This window comes from Corythoichthys intestinalis, chromosome 8 (assembly GCF_030265065.1).
Source record: "Corythoichthys intestinalis isolate RoL2023-P3 chromosome 8, ASM3026506v1, whole genome shotgun sequence".
Classification (NCBI taxonomy): domain Eukaryota; kingdom Metazoa; phylum Chordata; class Actinopteri; order Syngnathiformes; family Syngnathidae; genus Corythoichthys; species Corythoichthys intestinalis.
Genome location: NC_080402.1, coordinates 18,221,048 through 18,237,980, shown reverse-complemented (window position 1 = coordinate 18,237,980; position 16,933 = coordinate 18,221,048). Strand labels below are relative to the sequence as shown.

The 16,933-nt window shown below is 40.5% G+C and overlaps 1 protein-coding gene across 1 annotated transcript in view; it reads right to left on the bottom strand.

Moving 5' to 3' along the window:
- Positions 1–3,787: 3,787 nt before the first annotated feature.
- cacna1hb (calcium channel, voltage-dependent, T type, alpha 1H subunit b) overlaps positions 3,788–16,933 on the bottom strand; it is a 124,237-nt gene continuing 111,091 nt past the window's right edge. Inside the window, exons 28-33 of the mRNA XM_057842802.1 lie at positions 16,685–16,763; positions 16,388–16,509; positions 14,995–15,270; positions 14,578–14,731; positions 11,994–12,499; positions 3,788–8,234 (exon numbers count right to left, since the gene is read on the bottom strand). Coding sequence (XP_057698785.1) covers positions 7,701–8,234; positions 11,994–12,499; positions 14,578–14,731; positions 14,995–15,270; positions 16,388–16,509; positions 16,685–16,763 — 1,671 coding nt within the window. The 3' untranslated portion in view covers positions 3,788–7,700. The remainder of the gene's footprint in view (positions 8,235–11,993; positions 12,500–14,577; positions 14,732–14,994; positions 15,271–16,387; positions 16,510–16,684; positions 16,764–16,933) is intronic.

Below are 16,933 nucleotides of genomic sequence, written 5' to 3'. Positions count from 1 at the left end.
CGATAAATATAAAATTGACTTTTAATTGCTTCAGATTAGTGTTTTTTCTGTATTGTCTGAGTGTGCGTTTGTACAACCATATTAATTTACCGTAATTTTTACACTATAAACCGCTATTTTTTTTTACTTCATTTTGAATCCTGTGGCTTATAGTCCTGTGTGGCTTATTTGTTCATTTATTTGGGTTAATAGGTATCACTTTATTTGACGGTGGCGTCATAAAACTGTCATAATTATGACATGACTATCGTTGGCATTACTGAATGCTTATGACAGATGTCATTAAGTGTCATTCGGAAAATTATGTCACTAACTCAATTTATGTCTAGCTTGATTTTTTTACATCTATTCAAAAGTGGGATCATTTGTCAGATAACACTAAATAACATCTGCTATAGGCATTCATTAATGCTCATGATTATGGCTCCACTGTCAAACAAAGGGTTACCAAATACCATAACTCGCAATCAATGACATAACTGGAACAGTAACTGAAGAAACAATTGGCACAGAACATGAATTTTGATTGTTATTTACATTTGCAGCGCTGCTATGCATGCTAGGAGGCATGTTGGACAACAACAGTTTTGACAGTAGGTGGCAGCAGAGGTTGACTGTCTCCCCCAAGAGAGTAGTGATGGCCAAATGAAGCTTCTTGAAACAATGGTGGTCTTATGACGGTCGTATGATGCCACTGTCATATAAAGTGTTAACGGTTATTACCTTTTAATGCAAATATGCCATAATACAGTGAGGACAGCTGCGACTTATAGTCCAGTGCGGTTTGTCTATGAACAAATGTCCTTTTCATGCCAAATTTGGTGGGTGGCGGCTTAGAGTCAGCCGTATAATGCAAAAATTACAGTACCATGACAACTAAACAATATGAGTATTTGTAAACAACATAACTGGAGGCGAGGGAAAGTCAGACAGGAAGTAGTTTTATTTTTGTGTCTGTGTTAAAGCCCTGCTGCTCATTGTGCATCTTAAACCATTTCATGTGCAACGTTTCAAACCATCATTATCATGACAACCAACATCCTGGACCATTCATAAGTGTTAAAAATTCACCTGTCACCTTCTTCCTGTGGCCGCTGCTGCTATTAATAAAATAAACTCTTCTTTTCACAACCATTAAAAAGCCCTTTCCTCTGCACGCCTTGTTCATCAGCTTCCCTTGGAAGTCTCCAAAATATTAACAAAAATAGTGGGAAATTGCCAAAAAATGGCAGACAAGTTGTTCAGGTTTTTTTCCATGGGTTGACATGTCTGATTTTTTAATTAATGATTTTTGTCTGGGGAGTTTATCAGTCATTTTAATTTTCTATGTGGTGTGACTGATTCAGTAATTGGGGGCTGCATTCACGAACATTAAATTTTCACACCACCATTACCTGGTGTAGATGAAATATGTTGGAAGATGATCATAATCCATCTGTCTAGGATTCCATCTTCTAATTTGGATTCGCAAATTGGAGTTTTTTCCAAAATGGTTTCCTCAAACCAAAATGACAGCTTCTGTTCAAGACATACAGTGCTGGCCAAAAGTATTGGCACCCCTGCAATTCTGTCAGATAATGCTCAGTTTCTCACAGAAAATGATTGCAATTACAAATGGTTTGGTAGAAATATCTTCATTTATTTTGCTTGCAAGGAAAAAACACAAATGGGAGAAAAAAAATCATTATCAATTTACACATAACCCCAAAAATGGGCTGGCCAAAAGTATTGGCACCCTCAGCCTAATACTTGGTAGCACAACCTTTGGACAAAATACCTGTGAACAACCGCTTCCGGTATCCATCATTGAGATTCTTATAATGCTCTGCTGGAACTTTAGTTTTTTGGTCAACTGCTCCAGGTCTCTGACATTTGAAGGGTGCCTTCTCCAAACTGCCAATTTCAGATCTCTCCACAGGTGTTCTATGGGATTCAGGTCTGGACTCATTACTGGCTACTTTAGAAGTCTCCAGTCCTTTCTATCAAACCATATTCTAGTGTGTTTTGGGTCATTGTCCTGCTGGAAGACCCATGACCTCTGAAGGAGACCCAGCTTTCTCACACTGGGCCCTACACTATGCGGCAAAATTTGTTGGTAGTCTTCAGACTTTATAATGCCATGCACACGGTCAAGAAGTCCAGTGCCAGAGGAAGCAAAGCAACCCCAGAACATCAGGGAACCTCCGCCATGTTTGACTGTGGGGACCGTGTTCTTTTCTTTTAAGGCCTTGTTTTTTCCCTGTAAACTCTATGTGGATGCATTTTCTTAAAAAGCTCTACTTTTGTCTCGTCTGAACAGAGAACATTCTTCCAAAACGTTTTTGGCTTTCTTAGGTAAGTTTTCGCAAACTCCAGCCAGGCATTTTTATGTATCTGGGTCAGAAGTGGGGAATTCCTGGGTGTCCTACCATGCAGTCCTTTTTCATTCAGATGCGGATTGTACGGGTTGACACTGTTGTATCCTCGGACTGCAGGACAGCTTGAACTTGTTTGGATGTTAGTCGAAGTTATTTATCCACCATCCGCACAATATTTTGTTGAAATCTCTCGTCAATTTTTCTTTTCCGTGCACATCTAGGGAGGTTAGCCACTGTGCCATGGGTTTTACAATTATTGATGAAACTGCGCACGGTAAACACAGGAACATTTGGGTCTTTGGAGATGGAACTTCAGATTGCCCATGCTTCCTCACAATTTTGCGTCTTAAGTCCTCAGATAGTTATTTGGTCTTCTTTCTTTTCTCCATGCTCAATGTGGTACACACAAGGACACACGACAGATGTTGAGTCAACTTTAATCCATTTTAACTGGCTACGAATGTGATTTAGTTATTGCCACCACCTGTTATGTGCTACAGGTAAGTAATAGGTGCTGTTAATTTCACAAATTAGAGAAGCATCACATGATTTTTCAAAGGATGCCAATACTTTTGTCCGGCCCATTTTTGGAGTTTTGTGTAAAATAATAAGGATTTTTTTCTTAAATTCCATTCTCTTTTGTGTTTTTTCATTGCAAGCAAAATATAAATGAAAATACTGCTACAAAAGCATTAGCAATTGCAATCATTTTCTGGGAAAAATTGAGCATCATCTGATTGAATTGCAGGGGTGCCAATTCTTTTGGCCAGCACTGTAGATCCTTGAGATTTTTTTGCGCAACATGTTATGACAGATTTTTCCACCAATTTTCACATCATCCGGTGAAACTTCTTTTTCCACCCAAATTTCCAGGGAGCGCTACATAGTGAGTTTTATTAATATTGTGTGTTGAATCTCTAAAATATGTACATTTTAATAGTATAAACATTTGCATTTCGTGTTTTTAGGCATTTTGAGGTCCTCAAAAATTAATTAATTTGGCTTGGTTAAGCTGATTTCATCATATCAACCTTGGAATTGATTATAAATGGCTGCCCTCTAATTCAATTTTCGTCATTTGGAACTTATTGACCACCCATGACCACCCAATTTCAAATCAACTTGTGAAACGGTTGTCGGGGTAATATGTGTCAAATTGCCAGGATGCGCCACTGAGTAAATTCCTTGGGGATTGTGTTCCAAAACCCCTTCAATACATACATTTTCACCAGCTACACATTGCATATTTAGCTGCATTTTGGGGCACACGGAAGTCCCCCCAAAAGGCAATTCAAGTCCAACTTCAAACAGCAGGGGGCAGTCTAACGCTACTTCTACCTGAGAATACAAAGCCATTAAACAGGAAGTAAAACTCATCAGGCAAGAACAGTTCAGTAATTATTGGGTGTGCATGTGGGGGGGGGGGGGGGGGGGGGGGGTGCAGGTAGAGGTAGAGACCGCTAAAGCCTAGGTCACACTACATACAGACGTTGATAGGATTCTGTACTTATTAAATGCTGACAATTTGAATGAGCCTCATAAGAAATGGAAGGGAATATAGAAAGAAATGAATGAAGGTAAACTTTTTGAAGCAACACTAGGTAACCTTTCAACCTTTATAAAATGTCTTCATAACCATTGTGATATATAGACTGACAACTAGTTGAATGACGACTCTTTTATACAGTATCTTGAGGGGGTCTGTATCGCTTTCACCGGCACTAGTTAACTTTGTGGAGGGTGGCAGGAACCCTGCCCCACAGAAAAAAAACTGACTGCTTTACATCACCTCCCCCTTTCATTATAAAGACGATACGAATACTTTCACGCTGTAGAATCCACGACGAAAAGCCTTTCTATCTGACGTTAGCCTCTTGTCTTCATCCTCACCGAGCCAGTCAGCGAGCCAAGAAACACCAAGAAATACTCTCACATTGCTCCTTACGTCAGTTCTGTAATGCAACAAAAATCAATCCACAGCTCGACATTAAATACAAACAAAAAAGAGCAACTGAGATCGATGGAAAAGGAGGTAGATATAAAGAACATAGGTCAAAAAATTATATAAGCTCTATCCTTAATACTTCCTATCATCACGCCAACTCACTACTCACGATAACAGTCCCCGCTGCCCCCACTTATATCGTACGATATGACATCACAACTCCGTCCCACCAAATCCGAATAACAAATAGCAATTATTTCTTATTTAAATAAATAACAATTAACAAATTGTTTTATAGAACCAAATAAATTATTTACAATTAACATAAATAATCATTAAAATGTTATTTAGGCACTTACAAACGCGAATTTTGAGAAGATGGCAGAGCAACAAAAGAGACTAAAAGTTTTGTCCCAGGAGGAAAAAAAGGGAGGCTACCAAGGATAAAAGGATACAAAAGAATAAACTTTGGCCCGGCTTTCATTCGCTGGTGTGAAACCCCAAACTGAACTCAAGTGGGGTTGGGGGCTTAGCCACACTAAGCAACACGGTTGCTAACCGTCATATGCTATTGTTTAGCCACAACGGGATTTATTACCTTATTAGTATTCATTCTTCACACAGCCGCTGGAAACAGAAATGTCGTTTAATACATCTGCAGGCGACCGGGAGCTCATGATTTCACGACACTGTGCGGGTGTGTGCTGGCCCTCATGGGAGACGCAGTCTTCCTTAAAGCTAAGCACTACCACATTTGTCTACTGGTGTTTCTGAAATTGACCAAAACTGAAAAGTTACCTAGTGTTGCACGAAAAAACATTATTACGAATGATGGGAAATTAGGACTGACAGCTGTTTCATAATTTTCCGATGAACAGTGGTTAACTCGTTTTTAAAGGCATCCAGGATGATCATCGACGTCGAGAGCGCTTTTACGTGACAAAAATAAGGTAAACCAACCGTCATTAGACGTCTCAGTAGAGGCTAACTATTAACGTTTTCGTGTGATGCAAAAAAATAATCAAACTGCTGTGTTTCACTGTATACCCAAATCACATTTAAAGCACACAACAGCTCTGGATGCTAACTATCTCCATTATAATATTGGAATAAGTTGGATTACATAATAGTTTACCGTGAAGATCGGCAAACATTTTTTGACATCAAACACTCTCCTGCTCCGTCACTAGAGCAGGAGAGTGCTAGTTGTCACGAGCGAACTTGACACATGTATGCTACTCCTCTCATCCCATCTTTCGTGTTCATTTCGCTTTTGCTGCCTTTTTTGTGAAATATCGACAGGGCTGTCCTTCTCATTAATATTCCTCTCGGGTTCAAATTGGAAGGGCAGAACCGACGACATGTTTATTTAGTTAAAGAGTGACACTGTGTAAGTCCGGCAGCGTGTACATGCAATGTCACCGCCCTGCGACGTCAACAACAATGGCGACCTACTCGTTAATTTTTTGGTTTAAAATTTTACAAATTGGTAACACTTTGTAATAAGGGTCCCTTAATTAACATTAGTTAATGCATTTTAGACAATAACTAATGTTTAAGTAACATTACAATAAATAATATAATTGCTCATCTAACATTTATTAATATATTAATTAACATGAGTTAATGCATTAGTTAATGCATTAGTTAATGCATAACCAGACAGTAAATAATGGTTTGGTAAAATTAAAAATATATATAGGCCTATAGAGGGTTAGGGTTTGTTAACTTAAGCATTTATAATTTCTTAGTTAAGGGACACATGTGCTACACTTTACAATAAGGGTCCAAAAAGCATTCAGTAATGGTTCATAAAGGTTGGGGGTGGGGGGGGACTTAAGCTTTTATAATTTCTTAGTAAAGGGACACATGTGCTACACTTCACAATAAGGGTCCAAAAATCATTCAGTAATGGTTAATTAACGTTAGGTAATACTTATGAAGTACGTTCACGTGAAATAATACCATACTTAAGGTTAGGTTAGCAGCACCCAAGGACTCACAGAGCAGTGTTTCTCATTTTAAAATAGCAATAACTTACTAGTACCAGTATGAATTAATAACTATTTATTAATGCACTAATGTATATGTGAATTAATGTTATGTATTATATATATGTATTAAAACAACCTTATGTATAGGGCTATATGTATTTTTATTTTTTACCAAACTATCAGTTACTTTCTGGTTATGTGTTAACTAAGGCATTAAGTAATGTTAATTAATATTTTACTAAATGTTAAATAAGGGATTATGTGAATTATTGTAATGTTACTTAAACATTATTTATTGTCCTAAAATGCATTAACTAATGCATTAACTCATGTTAATTAATATATTTATAAAGGTTAGATAAGGGATTAAATGAATTATTGTCATGTTACTTAAGCATTAGTTATTGTCTAAAAATGCATTAACTAATGTTAATTAAGGGACCCTTATTGTAAAGTGTTACCTACAAACTTTGTTAAAACAAAAACATTAAGAGGGGTTTTATAATCAAATTATTAGAACTCGTACTAACATTTATCTTTAAAGGATTACATGTCTTTCTATCCGTGGATCCCTTTAACATTAGTATGACCATAAAGAAGTTCAAATTTACAGGAACAGACTATTTTGTAGTTTCATTCTGTGGGAACAAGAGGGCTGAAACGTTAGGAAGAGGTATCCATTTCAATGCTAAAGATTTATCGGCGCCGATATTTGGAAAATTGAGTCTTTGACGTACTGTATATCTGTAGCGGCCTTTTTTTTTTTTTTTTAATCCGACCGGCCGATAGGATTTTTTTTTTTTTTAAACTGGGTTATTTCGGCTCAGATACAGCCATGCCTCTCTCCCCTGTCTGCTGTCACCTGCACTAGTATTCACCCCGTCCTCTGATTGGTTAAATGGTAACGGTAAATGAAGTTACACTTGTGTTGCGCTTCAGGCACTTCTGGAGCTATTATTTTCTATTTGTGTGATTCAACAAACATGCTTTAGGCATTTCAATGAAGTTCAGTGTTAGCATTATTCAATTTTTCACGCCAATTTTTACACTTCTACTGCAAATGAAATGAAATATCGGCTCCAAAAATCGGTTATCGGCCCCTCTAACGACAAATAATCGATATCGATCCTGAAAAACTGCATATCGGTCAATCTCTATTCAATGATACTGTGACCTAGGCTTGAGGCGCAGGGAAAAGAAGGGCTGGAAGCAGGAGTATAGAACAAGCAAAAAGATAGTAGACGTGTCGTCAATATACGTAGCGGCTATGCTAAAGGCTAAAAGAATCAAATGTTGTGCAAAAAGAAGAAACCGTACAGTTTTGGGGGAGGAGTCTGAACACACAAACCCTGTGATTGGCCAGGACAAGGCAGGGGGCGTGGCCTGTGCACCTCACAAAAAGTGTCAGTCGTCCACAGAGCCGGACTCGGGCTGATTGGTCGCCTGTGTGGTGGCGTCAAACGATAGCGTCCGCCTCCTAAGCTCCACGCTGCTGTCCATTAACTGTGTCGCCATGGTAACTGGCTCCTCCCCCGGGGGCGGGCTCACGCGCTCCTTCCTGTTCCTGCCCGATATCGGTGACACCGATCGGCTGAGCCGGGCGTGGGCGTCATCAGGATCAGGCGCGAGGTGTCTGTGCGAGGGCGCGTTGATGCGTCGCACTTCCTCATCTGCCGCATCATCCGTCCGGGGCTCTGACGTCCCTACGTCCTTTACCTCTAGGTCCGCCTCGGCTCTGGGTTCCGATTCAGCCGTATCGCCGCGCCCCCGGCATGAAATCACTCTCTGGGGTTGAGTGTACTTTAAGGTGTGGACGCTAGATGAGCGCTGGCGGGATGGCGTGGGAGAAGAAGAGGAGGTGACGGGCACGGCGAGGTGGCTGTCCGACATGTTGTCCGCCGAGCCGCTTTGATCCAGAGAATCACTGCGCACCGCCTCCTGCAAGCAAATGTGGAAATAATGAAAAGTCATGAATGAAAAGCCCAAAGACATTTGTTTACTCATTCACTTCCAGCCTAAATAATTTATGGAAGGGGTCTCAAACCGATTCCACAAAGGGCCGCAGCGGGTCCTGGTCTTTGTTCCAACAGATCCAGCACAGACAGTTCAACCACTGAGGTTTCCGCTAAAGCAAGCAGCACCTGACTGCAATCAACTTACACTTGTAAGACACCAGATTGGTGAAAATGTATTCATCACATTTGGTTGGAAAGAAATCCAGCAGCCACTGCGGCCATTTTAGGACCGGTTTGATACCCCTGGTATCGTATTCATAGGGTTGCCAAACGTCCCTTGCAAAACAGAATCGTCCCATTTTAGAAACAAAAGTACACATCCGGGGTACTTTTTCCCGGGTACGTATTTGCATCCCTTGTGATTTTGCAAGTTCACCCACTTAGAAAATAGGTAAAGGTCTGAAATCTCAATCATAGATTAGTTTCCACTCATAGAGACATAATCTAAAAACAATCCAGAAATCACACTGTATGATTTTTAAAAATAATTTATTTGTAATTTACTGGGGTTCTTAAGTATTTGTACCCCTGAGAATCAGCAATAATTATGACACTCAAAGGGGCCGTTTACATGGTGACTCTCCGAGAATACAAAAAATTTCAAATTTGCATTTTCATTCGAACAACGTCGCAATTCCGCATGAAAACAATGTAGTATTCATGCCAGGCCCTAGGGGGCAGTGCAGACTTACAGGGCGACAGAGAATGATGCACTTTGACCCCACCAAGCTCCCCCAGCCCAGAAAAAAATATGCCCGCCCACTCGAAGCAATGGCATTTTTCTTTTGTTCAAAAAGGCACAAAAATGGAAACATTCTACATATTTAATTTAAAAATATTATTAAAACAATAAATTAAAGCCGACATTCCGCCATATTTGCTTTTTTTAATGTTTAGTAGCACCGCTGTGCACGCCCAATGTGACGTGTACGAGTCCTGACGTTATCGGCGCGGTCTCGCGCCGCGGGAGGCTTTCATATGCATGGCGAGGAAGCCCCCCTCAATCCCCCGCAATCGGACTCTTCCACTTTGGAGGCAGAATTCAGAATTTTTCGTCTTCGCCTTCCGTCTTCGCTGACACCATATGCACGCGAGGCAAGTCCGCTACTCAGTCATTGCGTCTTTGAGTCGCAGAGTCGCCATGTAAACTGCCCCAAACAGTTGTCAGTCCACTTTAAAAAAAAGCCCATCCTTACCCTAACCACCAACCGACCACCCGTTTGAGCTCACAATTGTCACCTGTGCACCCCACAGTCAGTCATAATCCAACTGCTACTATGGGCAAGATCAGAGAGCTTTTGAAAGACACCAGAGAGTTGAATTGTTGAGCTCCACAAAGCTGGAAAAGGCTATGAGACAATTCAAGAGCAGCTTGGTGAGAATAAATCAACAGATGCAGCAATTGTTAGAAAATGGAGGCTAAACATGACTGATAATCTAACTCGGACTGGGACTCCATGTCATTAGGTATCACTCATGATGACATAAAGTGAGGGCTCAGCACAATATTCTAATTTCCTGAGACAGTCCTGTATATATACACAGGACTGTCTCAAAAAATTAGAATATTGTGTATTCTAATTTTCTGAGACAGTCCAGTAGAACTACATGGCAGGAGCTGGTCAATGACATGAAGAGAGCTGGATGCACAGTTTCAAAGGCTACTGTCAGTAGAACTCTACAGTGCAATGGTTTCAAATCATACATTGCTCAGAAGGTTCCCCTGTTGAAGCCAGTACATGTGAAGGCCATCTGGATGATGCAGAGGGGTAATGGGAGAAAGTCATGTGGTCAGATGAGACCAAAGTAGAACTTTTTGGTGCAAACTTACTCTTTGTGTGACGTGTGGGGAGGAAAAAGAAGGATGAGTTCAATCCAAAGAACACCATCCCCACTGTGAAGTATGGGGGTGGAAACCTCATGCTTTGGGGCTGCTTTTCGGCAAGGGGGACAGGGCGACTGTACTGTATAAAGCAGAGGATGAATAATCAGATTTTGAGCCACAACCTTCTTCCCTCAGTCAGAGACCAAGATGAGTAGTGGCTGGATCTTCAAACATGACAATAATACGAAGCACACAGCCAAGGAGAGGCTGCATAAAAAGCATATCAAGGTTCTGGAGTGGCCTAGCCAGTCTCCAGACCTCAATCTGTGAAAGAATATATTTTATTTATGCTTATAAAACACAATTATTAACTGCTGTGAAGCTATATGCTTGCATGTGAGACTATTCATGTTTGTGTGCTCTACCTACAGTATTTTTTTGAACATATAAAAAGTTTCTGTGGACTCTTATCTGTTCTTCACTCCCTTTCATGCCAGCTACAGCTAAGTTCCCAAGGTCCCACGCACTTACGATGTTTTTCTGTGGAAAATTCCCGAGTTGAGCTGTAATAAGTTTCACTTCTGTTTCACAGTAAGCATCCAGTTTTGCGAAACAACACCAAATAAGGAGAAGCACTTAGAGGTCACTCACTCTGACCTAACCAATCATCGCGCACCACACACCCACTGTTATGACATGTTTCTGACCATGTGACTTTTTAAAATAAAAAGGCTGCACGCAGCTTCAACAGGTCGAATACTTTTGCGACGCCAGGCCTCGCATCTGCTGAACCCCGTGTGCACGTTAAACCTTGAGACTCGAGCTGTTTCTGACTGTAAATGGTTTCAACCCCGATAAGGTGGGAGGTGTCTCTCGTTGTGACTGTCATTTGAATAGTATACTCTGCATGTTTTATTTCCTGACACAATCCAATAGAAAATCTTTGGATGGAGCTGAAACTTTGTGTTTCTCAACAACACCCCCAAAGCCTGACAGATCTAGAGAAGATTTTTGTGGAGGAATGGGCGTAAATCCCTTCTTCCATATGTGAAAACCTGGTAAAGAACTACAGAAAGCGTCTGACCTCTGAAATCGCAAACAAAGGCTAGTGATTTTCTCAGGGGTACAAATACTTTTGAACCCAGTAAATTACAAATAAACTATTGTCAAAATTTTACAATGTAATTTCTAGATTGTTTTTCAGATTATGTTCCTATGAGTGGAAATGCATCTATGATTGAAATTTCGACCTCTACCTATTTTCTAAGTTGGTGAACTTGCAAAATCACAATGGGTGCAAATACACCTGCTCCACACTGTATATATCAATAGAACTTTGTCTGTGTGTGTGTGTGTTCGTTCCCTGTGGACTCAGAAACAGCTGGGCGGATTTTGATGAAATTTTGCACAGTAGTACTTGGGAGTGTTCTTAGATGGGTTTGATCTCTGTAGGCCTCCTATTTGTGTTGAAAATTAATTCGAAACTTCAAAAATTAGCATCGAAAATGCGACCTGATTGTGGAGGCGACAGCGCTGTCTTTTTGGTAAAAGTCTCCTGCGATTGTTGGCTTTCAAACTTTAAGGTTTCATGTACAAATTTAAAATTATTGGTTGCGCTGATCTCTTCCTTCTACCACTGTGAAGGCATAGCACAGAGAAGGACACATGGGTCCTTGGTGTGCAAAATCAAATCTCAGTGCCGGAGAGGAGGGTCGGAACAAAGTCACTATGTTTGACTGCTTTTGCAAAAATCTACAACATTGTCCTTATGATATGATATTGGAGGGGTTGTGCTGGCTGGTTTGGTATTATAGAGTGGGTTGCCCTAGGCATAAATTACACCTGTGTCACACGCACTTGTCTGCGCAGCTGTCTTCCGGCGGTGCGGAAGGACGCCGGCCTTTTGAGGACTGAACTCTCAGGGACGTATGAGGGGCTCAGCTTATTGCGATCCAGACTCTCCTCTGGGCTCAGCCAATGAGAAGGGCCTCTGGAGGCCCCGTGCAGAGGACTCAGCCTGAGTGAGGGATGTCTGTCTATACTGCAGCTAGACACCAGCTTGGACCTCTCCGCAGCGACCCGGTATCCGTCAACGCTGAGCGCGTAGCTCAGTCGGCGTCCATCGGCGGCTCGGGCGGGGCTAAAGCGGCACCCGTCCACGCTGAGAGCAGAGTCGAGGCGGCGCCGCTCGGAAGGGGCGGCGTGGTGAGGGGAGCTCCTGTCGATGCTTTGCGAGCTGCTGAGGCGGATCATGGGGCGGCTGCTTCGTCCGGAGCCCAGCGAGGCGTGGCTGATGGCAGGGAGGGCGCCCGGGACCTGCAGCAGTGAGCCTCCCCCACTGGAGCCCAGCGATGACATGGAGCCTGCACCCCAAACAAGCAGAATTACTTTTAAAATAACAAAATGAAACATAGTGATTAAAAACACAAAGTGCACAAAATAATTATCGACATTTTCGAGACATGAGTAACACAAATACGAAATATTATTTTGTATGATGATTTTTGTGAGATTAGCAAAATTTGAAAAAAAAAAAAAAAGAACTTTCACACTAAAAATACTTGTAAATTCAATATTTATGCATTGAAAAAATATTAAAACAGTTCATAATCCACCCATCAACTATAGAATTATAGAATAGCTAATTGTTAAAAAAAATAGGCAGTAAAAATACGAAATGATAAACGATGAATATTCATATAGAACATCGACTTCACTATCAGTTGACGAGAGAGCTCCTACAGACATTGCGCCACGGCTTCCCATAGGGGGCCTGGTCAGGCAGAGTGTCGCGGAAGCTTTCACTGCAATAAACTCAAACACATGCTGCGTTCTAATGCCAGATTTAGGTGGAAAAACGAAAAGTTTTAGTGCATTCAAGCAGGCAGGAGTGTCTCAAGATTGATTTGGTCGAGGATTCAAGGTAATTATTATATAAAATAGCACAATGCATGCAATTTGAAACGTTGTGAAAAAAACTGAAATGAATGGAAAAAAATAGCGTACCTTTAGCTTGAAATATTTACGAAAATGAATGATAACTGCCCCTTTTTTGGCTTTTAACCAAGAATCTAGACTGTTTTACATTCATATCTATAGAAATTCCGGGATTCAAGCATTTATTTACAAGAATCATCAACTAAAAAGCTCTTTGTTGTTGGATTTTGTATCCATACACAATAGCCTAACTTTACATTCAAATAATCAGGTAATTTTTGGCCAACTGTCATTTTTTGGGCAAAAAATAATTCTGCATCCATCCATACAAAAAAAAAAATCGACTTTTACGTGTTTTATTTTGTGTAACATTACAATCTAAAAACGACGAGAGCCAGATAACCGTCAAGACGTGCTGGCGCAATTGTGATATCGGAATTCAACCTAAATAAGTTGTGACTGTATATAGAAAAAGGCAAAATTTGCTTTTGTTGAGTAAAATTAAGATGATTCTGTTTGCTTTCCTCAAGTATTAAGTTTCTGATGTGAATATTGAGTGATTTATTAGCTGTTGAAAATTTATGTCAAAATTGCACTAAATAAAAACTTATGTCAAAATTGCACTAAATAAAATAAAAAAAAAGAAAAAAAGTAAGTTGCTAATTCAGACAAAAACCTGCATGATATGTTAAATATTGTTATTTATCCTGAAAATATAATTGATTATCTCTGCATTTGAAGATTTTGTGCATCTAGCGTAAAATCTGAGAATTTCATAGCAATTTTAGGTTTTGTTATACTTATATAAAAAAATCATTCATCGGGATTTTATTCGGGAACGACTTTAAATTTTCTATGCCGCTGCTCATGAAGACTCATATATGCCTAATGGAGGTGCCTGTTTTGATTTAGGTCGCTAGCGGCTTTGGTTTTGAAATTTTCTTAATTTTAGGCTTTTGAAAATAGGCCCCCTAGAGAGCAGCCCCGCGCACCGTTTCCCGTCAATGGATAGTAAAGTCTTTGTATAGAATTAAAAACACTTCAGTTTTAAAAATACAGTACATAAATGCAAAATTGACAATAAAACAAAAAAAAAACAAATGTTAATTATACAATAAATAATAATACCAAATAATGAGACAAAAAGGTTACATCCTAAAAACAATACACATAATTTTAGGATCTTATAATAATAAATCATTTTAATTCATAAATTAATAAACAAATAATAAATATCAATAATAATCTACAAATTATGATCACAAGTACTTTCAATAAAATGTAAAACAAAATCCTATGAAACGACACATTATTAAAATAGATAAATAAACTATAACATTGTTTTACAACAAAAATACATACAAATTAATAAATAAAATGTTTTAAATAGTGTTGGTGTTAAGCCCTGCATCATAAGACCCCAAACTAAAGTTGAAGAAAAGGGGGGAAAGGCTCCAGGAGCAAAGCATTCCCTAAAAAGCCAAAGAAAAAGCAAAAGTCTGACCCGAGTAGCTGTAAGCCGAATAGGCGTCGACACTAGCCGGTGGGTACGGCACGCATCTGAGTGGCTGCTGAACGTAGCTGTCGCTAGGCAGGGACAGCATGCGGCCGATGCTCAGCAAGTTGTCGTGGCGACGCTCCTCATCCTCTACCCGCACCTGCCAATCCATCAAACCCAAATGAGTGCCACCTGATTCAGTGGCACGATTCAACAATCTTACATTGTTGCTGCAGCCCCCTGAAGCAGCAAACGAGTCAAGTCTGACTTATGGTAGACATGATTGATCAACATTCTCACTTTAGCTGCCATTGACGGCAATAGGCGCCCACTCCATTTTGATTGGGAGGTCTGGCAGCGAATGGACGTCTATTGCCGTTAATAGGTGTTTTTAATATAAATGTTCTTGTCAAGGTGGTAAACCTGCGCGGGCGCATCTCCGTTGGGGGCAACGTGTTCCCCGCCCCCCGATGCGACGCTGTTCCTACGGGCGGCCTCCTCGCGCTCCTGCCTTTCCTCCATCTCATCTAGCAGCGCTTCCTTGTTGCTCTCTTCCAGGTGCTTCATGAGGACTGCCACCACCACGTTGACCAGCACGAATTGAGCCGTTAGCACGAAGGTGACAAAGTAGACGGGCGAGATCAGGGGCAAGTAGGTGAGGCAGTGGCGGTCATCCGGTCGGCAGTCACGCAGCGTGTCCTGAATTGAGTCACCACATCATCATGTGTCAATTGCTATATAACTGCTGTTTACCTAAAAAACAAATAAAAAATGTTTTATCCAATTACTTGATTCATCGATGGAATTTTCAGTAGAATACTCGATTACTAAAATATTCAATAGCTGCAGCCATAATAATCATTCATTCATTCATTCATTTTCCATGCCGCTTTTCCTCACGAGGGTCGCGGAGGTGCTGGAGCCTATCCCAGCCAACTACGGGCAGTACCATAATAATCATAATTATTATTATTATTATTATAAGTACCAACGCTTCTTGGCATGCATTAACCCACTGCACTTCCAATATCCTCCAACGAGGGCGTAACAGACCTTTTACCTGGCGAGCAATTGTCTGTTCGCCCTCTATTGTCCTACCGCTCTTATTTGTGTCCTTCACTTAACGCGTCGCCTGTCTCATAAAGTACACTTAGCTGCGCTCCGACCACACAATCTTCCATCTTCTTTAAAGAGTAGACAATAACCTTCAGAATTCTGATCCATGGCTGACTAAATGGATAGTGGATAAATTGTTATATATACATACATAATTTTGTGACGTTTCTATCAGAGTAGTCAGTAAAAAATAAAAAGTAAAGATTACAAAAAATAGTTCAAAAAGGTATCAATGTCTCATTCAAATTAAAGGCAATACGGAAAGTAATCAAAAGGTAAAATATCAAACTAAATAGAAGGAAAAAAATCTTTTAAGTGGATCTTGCATTGAAAAAATGTTTATAACTAATTCAATTATAAATTTTGATTATAACCATAAATAAACAAATATATACATCTGTAGATAAAGTAGAACAAACTTAAGCGAAATTTTAAAAAGTCTAAACAATTTCTTGTCTTTTGACAATTTCCACACTTAAAATGATCATTTTAAGGAAAAGTTGTGTACAACACATTGTGCTTCTAATTCCTTCCAACAGGGGGCGCAAAAGACCTTTTGCCTTGCAAACAATTGCCTGTTCACCCCTATTGTCCCACCGCTGTTATTGTGTCTGCCGCTTAACGCACCGCCTGTCTCGTAAACTAAGCTCAGCACGCCCAGAGCTTCCTTCAATCCTGTTTAAAGGCGAGCGCCAATAACCTTCATGATCCCGTTCCAGTTGTCACCGGTGGACACACGGAAGAGCGTCAGGAAAGCCATGCCGAAGTTGTCGAAGGTTGCGTGACGGCTGAGGCCCTCGCACGGGTTCTCCTCGGAACACTCTAGAAAAGAAGCACAAGAAAGGTCTTAGAACAAACACAGAGGTGGACATGTAGTGGGGTTATGTCGGCGTGTGGGTAGGTGGGGGGTGGTGGGGGGGTGGAAATTGACATAATTAATGCATGTAATGCAACAAATAGACACGAGCGTACTGTATGCATGCACACGCACACTAACCCAGTTTTCCAAAGAGCTCAACTCCCAGAGCTGCATAGATGAAGAACAGCAACATGAAGAGCAGACCCAGATTCCCCACCTAGACGGACATACAGTATACACACATGTACATAGATACAAGTGCCAAACACACACACACATATACATAAAGAGAAAGTATACAGAAAGAGAGAGAGAAAGAGGCGTACATCAAGCAGACAAAGCGAGCCTGCGAAAGTAACTTAAAATCCCAAAAGATCAGCGTATTTG